General features: G+C 37.2%; 2 protein-coding genes across 2 annotated transcripts; both read left to right on the top strand.

Annotated features, from left to right (window-relative positions):
- The first annotated feature begins 483 nt into the window (after positions 1–483).
- LOC121962499 (butyrophilin subfamily 1 member A1-like) lies at positions 484–2413 on the top strand. Its single transcript, XM_042512758.1, has 5 exons — positions 484–538; positions 616–699; positions 797–1138; positions 1968–2236; positions 2360–2413. Exons 1-5 carry the CDS (start codon positions 484–486, stop codon positions 2411–2413), a joined length of 804 nt encoding a protein of 267 aa, XP_042368692.1.
- A 3053-nt stretch (positions 2414–5466) lies between these two features.
- LOC121962121 (low affinity immunoglobulin gamma Fc region receptor III-like) lies at positions 5467–7849 on the top strand. The gene is made up of 6 exons (XM_042512319.1): positions 5467–5514; positions 5610–5666; positions 5802–6068; positions 6167–6412; positions 6994–7163; positions 7772–7849. The coding sequence occupies exons 1-5, from the start codon at positions 5484–5486 to the stop codon at positions 7134–7136; spliced, it is 744 nt and encodes a 247-aa protein (XP_042368253.1). The 5' UTR covers positions 5467–5483; the 3' UTR covers positions 7137–7163; positions 7772–7849.
- The last annotated feature ends 1471 nt before the right edge of the window (positions 7850–9320 follow it).

The raw sequence follows: 9320 nt of genomic DNA, 5'->3' as shown, positions 1-9320 counted from the left end.
GAAATATCTTTTTAATACTCTTAAGGCTGCTCACAACACTTTGATTATTTCCGGCCCTCTCATTGCCTCGTTCAGATTTCCTCTACAGCCCGAATTGTTTGCTGAATTCGGCAAGGCGAATTTTACTTCTTAAATTGAAGCATGTTCAATCTCCTGCTTACAATATGTGGTTATACTTACACTGTAACACTTAAACTTACGTCATATATTGATGTTTTGACTGTTTATATTTCACTATTCATATGTTTTCTGGGTGTGGTTTTTATATAAGCCAGTATGGGTTTATACCACACCCCACATGTACTTTTTATATGTTTTATTCTCATTCTTGCTTTCTACTATTAAAAACAAATAAACTGTAGTTATCTTATTATCCAGTAGCCTGGATGAACTTACATTTTGCCTGGAAGGTTGCTTTAATATATATATATATATTTTTTTTTTTGGAAACCATTTTCATCCTGACAACATGCCAGCTGCGACATGGCGCAACAGGTGCAATGCGGCCAACCGGTGGAGCATCATAACAATGCGACAGGTTCATTACAAACTGATGCTGCCCGGTCATCCAGCTCGTTCTCACGCCAAACTCGTCAAATACGTCCATTTTGTCAGCGCTGTCTGTGTACAAGTGTGGCACCAATAGTCACACCCCACATCCATCAGATGAGAACGTGCTTGGACAGAACCGGTTGCATTGTAAGGACACGTTGGTGGACGGCTGAGTTGAAACGCCGTTTCGTGTAAACGCTGTTTACACAGAAGGAGTTTTGACCAACAGATCTTTCCTCCTCAGGTCAGTCTCAGACGAGCGGACAGCATCAGCCAATAGTGGCAAAGGTCGGCGGTGACATCACCTTGCCATGTCACGTGAAACCTGCCACGGACGTCTTTGACGAGATGATGGAGTGGTCAAGATCTGAGCTGAAGCCCAGATTTGTCCACGTAAGGCGGTCAGGTGAAGACCTTCTCGCCAATCAGAATCCGTCCTACCAGGGCAGGACGTCAGTGTCCGTGGACAGACTGAAGCAAGGAGACGCATCACTGACGCTCTCCAAAGTGAAACTCTCCGATGAGGGAAAGTACAGATGCTTCATTCCGAGGTTAAATGCAGAATCCAGCGTGCAGCTTGTTGTTTGTAAGTAATGCTGACAGAATATCTGGGAGTATTTTTCTTTGCTTTTTTGTTGTGCTTAGATCACTTTTTTTCACTCTGAACACAACATGCACACACAAAAAAATTCTTGCCCCCCCAAAAAATATTCTTGCCAAATTTTTCACTCTATTTCACACATGAAAAAAAAAATGTTTTGGACTTAGAAAATTCATCACCGCAATTTTTTTTTCAACTTGTCCCAATGCAAACTGATGCCATATTTATTAATAATTAAAAAAATATTTTTTTTTTTGCTATTAATTTCTTCAACATAATTTCTATTTTAAAACCTAATGATAAAATAGACATAATATAAACATAAACAAAAATAGAACATTTCTTTGTCTTAGACTTAAAAAAAAAAAAAAAAAAACATTGATTTTTCTAAAGGATTTTAGGACATTTCTAGAATTTTAAGACAATGTAGAATTTCACGACCGATTCTAGGATGTATTTAGGATATATTTGGCTTTTCTCTCTTTTGGAATCAGATGCTGTCCAGATAACCAAAGTCAGCAGTGGAGTGCTGCAGTGTGAGTCTGCAGGCTGGTATCCAGAGCCTGAGGTGTCATGGCTGGACTTTTTGGGATAAACGGCTGTTTTTCCGAAACTGACACTTTCCAATAAGTCATATTTTGTATTCGCAATTTCAATTTGCGCAGTTTGAGGGTTAATGGAAGCCTGCCTAGTTTGAGCATACTTAAGGGAAATCATTTTTTAAAAAAAGTGTCAGAATTCAAAATCATGTGGAAAATTTATAGCAGCACCCTCAGATATTTATCTCATAATATAACAACTTTCTCATCATCAGGTGCCGTCTCCTCACCTGTCATCAGTTCAGCGGGGATCGATGAAGCCACCAGAGGACTGGTTCTGCAGTGTGAGTCTGCAGGCTGGTATCCAGAGCCTGAGGTGTTGTGGCTGGACGGTGAGGGACACGTCCTCTCTGCTGGACCTACAGAGACAGTCAGAGGTCCTGATGACCTCTATACTGTCAGCAGCAGAGTGACTGTGGACAAGAGACACAGCAACAGCTTCACCTGCAGAGTCCAACAGAACCACATCAACCAGACCAGAGAGGCAACTTTTCGTCTTCCAGGTAGAAATGTGTTCGAGTGTTTTTATGATGCATTGACAGTTTTAACCTCATATAAATGATTTCTGGTTCAAATAAATATGTCACTCTGTGTTTCATCGTCTCAGATGATTTCTTCCCGGACTCGTCGGGTTCATCTGCGTCTGCTGTTGTTGGTGTGATTGTTGGCGTTTTGTTTGTTTTTGCAATTGGCTTTCTTGTGTGGAGATGCAGACAAAACAAAAACAGTAAGTGCTGCTATTACCACTACGAGAGTTTTTAACCCTCTAAAACCTGAGCAAATGATTGAAACATAAGAAATTGCTAAAAATAAAACTTTTTTTTTCTTTACCATGATTCAAAATATAATATAGAAAATATATAATTTTAAGAATCATGAATATCGTTTTCTGGACGTTTCCCTTTTTTTTCATGAAGAAATACGGTTGGGTTATTTTCTTGTACTTTTTTTTATTGCTCGTTGTCTTCTTCCTTTGTTTTTGAAACAAATCAAGCCAATATGCTTAAAGTGTTTATTCACTTTGGGTAGGCCTTGGTTCGGTACAGGATCACAGTTTAATCATGGTGTTGCGCTTTTGCAGAAAATGTGTGTCTTACTATTTTTACATTTTACAGCATCATGCCTATCTGCTTATGTCTGACTACTATTTGTTTCTGCACACAGTGAGCAAGACGCAACATGAGGACGTAGAAACTCCGAGAGAGGAAATGAAGAGCAAGTCTTCAGGTGACAAATCTGAAGAGGAGCCTCTGATAAACACTGAAACAGAGAGAGACCAACAAAAGAGAATGGAAAAAGAAAATAACAGTGAATGTTTAAATAAAGAAACAGAACATTTATTCCAAAGAGAGGAGAAAATGCATGAGGAAAAGGTCAAAAGTGAATCTATAAATGCAGAAACAGACAAAGACACCAAATCACCAAGAGAAGAAACTCCAGGTCCAGCAGAAACAGAAACACACCAGGAACAACCAGAGGAAACAACCTCAATAACTATGGAAACACAAATACAGGGTCTGATAACGGGAAATGGACAGCAAGAGCTGAATGGGGAAGGAGAAAAAACAGAAAATGATAACTGCAAAGATGAAAATAAAGAGAAAAATGCAAACAACCAACATGAAAGTCAGGTGCAAAGTGATGAAGAAACACTACAAAATGATTTTCCAGCAGGACAAGACACAAAAAATAATTTGGATGAGAGAGGGGAGACAGAGAAAACACTGAAAGCTGAGGAGGAGGAGGAGGAGGAGGAGGAGGAAAAAGTAACAAAAAGTAACGGGGAAAATGCAGAAGAGAACCCAACAGTTCTGTCTCCAGTGGAAGGACAAGCAAATCAGCATCAAGAAGCATCTGGACTGAGTAATTTCAACAAGAAAGATGCAGATACAGAGACCAAATCTACCAAAGTCAAAACAGCAGGTGACGGTCCAACTGATGCAAAACCAGAAGAAAATGATCCTTCAGCAGAGGGAGGGATAGATATTGCTTTGAAGAAGAAAGAAGAGACTGAAAATGAGTTTTTAACTAAAGACGAAGATGCTCCAGTGGAGAGTAAAACCCACACAGGAGAACCAGATGATAACACGGACAAGAAAAAAGGAGAAGAAAGAAACTGATTATCCTGAAAAACAAGTTCAGGGACAGATGATAAATACTGATACTAAAAAGAAAGAAAATGAGTAGCAAACTACAAATAATCCAGTAGATCAGGGGCCAATTAGGAGGGAGGGAAAATAGAGGGGAAAAGAATGATTCAGAGACAACAAAAGAGACTGAAAACGCATTAGAAAGAGAAGAAAAAGACACTCCAGGTCCAGCAGATGTAAAGGAACAAAAGGCAAAGAATAGTGATAATGAAGAAGGAGGGGAGCATGCAACAAACATAAAAGAAAACGCAACATCTCTGCCTCCAGCGGATGGACAAACACATCAGCCCGCAGAAAGAGGGAGTGATTTGAAGAGGTAAAATGACGCCAAGGACACAAAATTTACAAATAACGCAACAGGTTAGGCCCCAACTGAGGTAGAAACTAAAGCAAAACTTCAGATAGAACAGAGAGAAAACTCAAGAAAGAGACAATTAATGACGCAGAACCCCCACGTTCACCGAAGCCAGAGACAAGTCCTGAAAGTAGAGATGGACAGAAAGATAGACCACCATAGAAGAGGATTCAGGCCCTCCATCAATTGATAATGACAAAGGACAACTAGACCAGCAGCCATCAGAAGACGCACAGACTGATGTGAGGAATCTGTAAGAAGCAATGAACCAAACTGAGAAGCAGCTCATTAACGGACCAGAGAAGCAGGGGACGGGTGATGGAGAGAAAGCAACATCATCTGCAAAGAACCGAATATCAGGCAGAAGTTACGGAGCACTCAGAACAGGAAAAAAACAACAGATAGATCAACTTCAATTTTTTTGTGTTTACTGACAATAATTTTTTTCTTCTCCTTTTTAAAAGTTTTTTCTCAATGTAACATTAACATTTCTTCATTGTTTTTGTATGCTTCCTAGAATGTTGTTTTTAATTGATTATTTTCCTAACCCACCAATGCATCCTTCTCCATACAGTACCAACCAAAAGATCCCTGTCTGTCCTATCTTATCTTCATATATTAAAACCAGAAAATAATGTGCATGATTTAAATGTTTATACTAAGGACTCCGTCAGAAGTTAACACTGATAAATATTCACAACTTTACCTTAATCTTGAAAATATTGTGTTAACGAAATGCCATGTTCTAATAAATTCATAGATTTTTGTGATTCTGTAAGCTGACTGCCTGAGATGTGCCTGATTATGTATATCACTTTATGACTTTTGCACCATTAAAAAAAAAAAAAAAAAACTTTATGGACTATATGTACAAACTATACATACTTGTTATATACTTATGTACATATACGTAGGTGCTATGTGCATAACAAGCATATAGCCATAACAACATGAGACCTAGAAAAGCTAAGTGTTTCCATTACATTTTTGCCAAAAATGGCTTTTTCCAAACTCCTCTTTGTTGAGATTGACATACTTTCATTAACTGTATTTTATATTCATAATTTCAGTTTGTGAAATTACTTGTTTTATGGAAAGCATAAAGTTTGTAGCATTTAAAGTCAAAACTGCTGGTATATTAAAAGCAGAAATAGGAAACAGGAAGAGGAAGTTGTTACCTACACTGAAAGTCTCTGTGCTTCTCAGACAGTCAGCAGCAGGACACCATGAAGGTCTCAGCTCTCGGCTTCAGACTGCGTGAGTTTCTGTTTCCTGTGATATTTCCAAAAATTAGTAGGAAACTTGACCTATTAATCTTTTGATCTTTTTGCTGTCTTCCTTTTCTTTTACAGTAACAAATATGTTGCTGCTAGTTGCACAAATTCTCAAAGGTTATGCTCAGAAACATGGTAAGATTTTGGTTTTGCATGTTTTTTTTCTGTATTTGCATAAAAAAGTTAAATCCAGAGAAATTTACTGGACATTTTATTCATTACTGGTTGCATTTTTGCATAATCTTTGTCTTTTTCTGGCCTCTGTTTCAGATGCAGCTTTTTCTCGCATCGTTCCGTCCAGACTGCAGCTCTTTGAATACGAGTCCGTCACTTTTAACTGTGAGAGTTTTAACGGCTCCACTGGATGGGAAGTAGTGCGAAGGGTTAACGGAGAATTTACCTCATGTGCTGCTAAATGGAGGAGGTATTCAGGGTCCACCTGTGCCATCAGAAACTCCTATCAGTCCGACAGCGGAGAGTACTGGTGTCGCACTGGAGCAGGAGGGAGAAGCAACGGGGTTAACGTCACCGTCACTGGTCTGTAAAAGGCTGAAATCTGTCACATTATCTTTTAATGAGGTTAATCACAGAGATGGGGCTCATATTGCTGTTGATATCCAACGCTTTTCGTCCAGCTGGCTCAGTGATCCTGGAGAGTCCCGTCCTTCCTGTGATGGAGGGAGACGCAGCGACTCTGAGCTGCAGAACCAAAGCAGATTCTTCCAACTTCACAGCGGATTTCTACAAAGACGGCCTCTTCGTGGGGAGCGGCTCCGAGGGAGAGATGACCATCCACAGCGTCTCCAAGTCTGACGAAGGACTCTACAAGTGTCACATCTATGACTGTGGAGAATCACCAGCGAGCTGGCTTGCTGTCAGAGGTAACGCAAACATGACATTTATATATTTGTATGTTTCCCTGCAGCATGATGTCAACCCAGATGGAGTATTGTAATTCTTGCTCGTGTATTTATCTTGATTAAAATCACCATCAGAAAAGCTCAAAGAAATTGAAAAGGAAACAAATTGGTGTAATTTCTTTCAAAAACACTGGGGGAGGGTAATGTGCTAAATTAACAACACATGGCCCAAAAAATAGTTAAAAGTTACTGGAAATTTACCTGAAAATAAGAAACAAAGAAAAAAAGATTTTAAATTCTGCCTTTTTTTCTTTCTTTTTTTTTTTAATTTTATGATTTAATGTTGTGGACCCGGGGAAGAGTAGTTGCTGCTCTGGTAGTGGCTAATAGGCATCCAAGTAAATAAAAAAAAAACAGATAAATTAATTAATGGAAAATAGACATAAATAGATAAATAGATAGTTTGGGTAAATAAATAAATGGATAAAAGAATGAATAGATAAATAAATAATTTGTCATTGATACAGTCCTTTAAGGACACACTGACATACCTTGCAGACGTTTTGAAAGTTTTACAGCCCAGTTTCTTTGTGTCTTTGCAGAACTTCTCGGAGATGCTCGTCCCCGCTCAGATGACTCCTGTCAAATTTACGTGGTCTTACGGGCCGCGATCGTCGCTGTGGTGGTGGCTCTGCTGCTGCTGCTGCTGGGAGTACTTCACTGCTGGAAACCCAGAGGCACATAAATATTGCATACACACTTACATGTAAAGGTAACTGTGAGAGCACTTTAAATTTGACTGTACAGAGAAGAGAGAAGAGATTGTACAGTTGGAGCTACAGAAAAGGGTCTTTTTTATTTCTTTCTTTATTTTATTTTGCTTTTGGTTACCGTTTCTTTCTGTTAAAGTGGAGCACTATGTGTAAGGACTTGTTTAAGCTTGTCCTGACTGCTGTTGGACTTGTCAGCAGCAGAAAAGGTTACAGTTAAAACCACAGACGTACTGACTGATGCATGAGCTATTTACAAAAAGGCGTGTTGTATGTGCAGTATATCGAGTGAAAATCTATCAATGTAGTCACTCATTCTAGAAGTAGAATCAGGTGTCATCTGCATATAATCGGTACATTTGTAGTTTTCCTTTTAAGTTTAAATGGAAATTATGTAATTGTAAATTTTAAAAAAAGAAAAAGAAAAGATCAATTTTAGAATATTCAAAATTGCTACAGAAAAACTGAGCATCAAGAGCTTGGTTAAGCTATATGTTATAGCAAAGCTGTTATATTGGATTTTGTACAATGGTATACATAAAACAACAACAAACAACAACAACAACAACAACAAAATGCATAATAACGGATTGAATTTGTGTTTTTGCAGGTCTGCTGGAGAGAAAAGAAATTACAATGAAGGAAACCATTTCAGCCTGCTGTGGACACTTTATATCAGAACTTTTTTCTCCCTTTTGTGCATATTTGTGCTCACTGTTTTGCAGTGATAACTGCTATGTTTTTATAAAAAAGGAAAATAAAAACAGTATGTTTGACTGAGGCAGTGACTTGTTTTTCTCCATTATTTAATGAATAAAGATGTACTGCATAATATCCCTCATTGCCTGATTGATTTAAATGTATTAAAGAACACAACACTCATGTACTATATGTGCAGTGTATCAGGAATAAACCAAGACAGAATTATTCCAATATTGCCTTTAAAACACTTTTGTGAGGAAAATATTTACAGATATACATTTAAATATGCATCGTGTATTACATTGCCGGGTAAGAAAATGACAATGTTTACATATGAATTTTGAAAGGGGAAAAAAAAGGAAAGTTGGAATAAGAAATGTGCATAAACTGCACTGCTTTTAACTATATTTAAATTCTAACATACAAATTCTGTTTTATTGTGTACATAAAAACTGGTAGTAAACAAAGTGGAAGTAAACAAAATAAAATTCAACATTATGTAACATGAAAGTTCTTACATATAAAATGTGCTTTTGTTACTTTGTTTTTTTTCAGTCAAAGTGTATCTCTAAATATATATATACTGTACTCAAATGGAAATACTGACTTTAAAAAACAAAATTCAAATTTAACACAAAGCTGCACAATAAAACTGTATCTCTGATTTGCCTTCTGCCCACATCAGCACAGAGTCTGCTTCAGTCAAGTGTCTTTGCTCTTTGTGGCCTGTAAGACAAAAAACATGAAGATTGTATCTGTAGTAAATTAACCTGAAGTAGTTTTTTACAGGAGCTTTAACCCTTAGAAATCTAGGCAAATTGCCTGATTTTTTCCAAGAACATGAGAAAAATGCATTCATTCATCAATGAATCAAATAAAAATCATGAAAATTTCCTGAAAATTAACATATATAAAATAAACAAATAAATTATAAAAATAACAAATAAAAAAAAACCAACTTAACAACAAGGAAATGTCCTGAGACTGATAATAATAATAATAATAATAATAATAATAATAATAATAATAATAATAATAATAATAAATAATAATAATAATTCTTATCAATAGTTTTTTATTTATTTATTTTTTTTGTCTGGTCATTTTTTCCCTATTTTTGTTACTTTTCTAGTAATATAACTCTCTCTTCTTGGTCAGGTTATTTTTCTTGTCACCTTTTACTTCACTCTTTTTGCATTTCTTACCAAGTTGCTCATTGTGTTTTTTTTCCCATCTTTCTTAAAAGAAATCAAACCAATTCGCTGACGTGTCAACGGTTTTAAATTTTAGTGAAAGCGCAGCACAAAAAAAATCACTTCAGTCCTGTTGTCAAAGGGTTAAACAGATGTGATGTGCTGACACCTGAGCAGGTTTCAGTCACTGCAGAGGATGACGGAGCACCGGTTACCCTGCGTGTTTCAGCCGTCTCTGCTGCAGCTCAGCTGGCTGTAACGATC

The sequence above is a fragment of the Plectropomus leopardus genome, chromosome 23 (assembly GCF_008729295.1).
Source record: "Plectropomus leopardus isolate mb chromosome 23, YSFRI_Pleo_2.0, whole genome shotgun sequence".
Classification (NCBI taxonomy): domain Eukaryota; kingdom Metazoa; phylum Chordata; class Actinopteri; order Perciformes; family Serranidae; genus Plectropomus; species Plectropomus leopardus.
The sequence above is the reverse complement of the archived record's forward strand: the minus strand, read 5'-3'. Positions and strand labels throughout refer to the sequence as shown.

What these genes read in the sequence shown, in the direction of transcription:
- LOC121962121 (XM_042512319.1), top strand. Translation starts at nt 5,484, where the DNA reads ATGAAGGTCTCAGCTCTCGGCTTCAGACTGC. An exon ending in AGGTTATGCTCAGAAACATG is followed by an intron (nt 5,667 to 5,801) that starts GTAAGATTTTGG and finishes CCTCTGTTTCAG; the next exon opens with ATGCAGCTTTTTCTCGCATC. An exon ending in GAGCTGGCTTGCTGTCAGAG is followed by an intron (nt 6,413 to 6,993) that starts GTAACGCAAACA and finishes GTGTCTTTGCAG; the next exon opens with AACTTCTCGGAGATGCTCGT.
- LOC121962499 (XM_042512758.1), top strand. Translation starts at nt 484, where the DNA reads ATGGCGCAACAGGTGCAATGCGGCCAACCGGTGGAGCATCATAACAAT. An exon ending in GCATCATAACAATGCGACAG is followed by an intron (nt 539 to 615) that starts GTTCATTACAAA and finishes CCATTTTGTCAG; the next exon opens with CGCTGTCTGTGTACAAGTGT. An exon ending in ACATCAACCAGACCAGAGAG is followed by an intron (nt 2,237 to 2,359) that starts GCAACTTTTCGT and finishes TCATCGTCTCAG; the next exon opens with ATGATTTCTTCCCGGACTCG.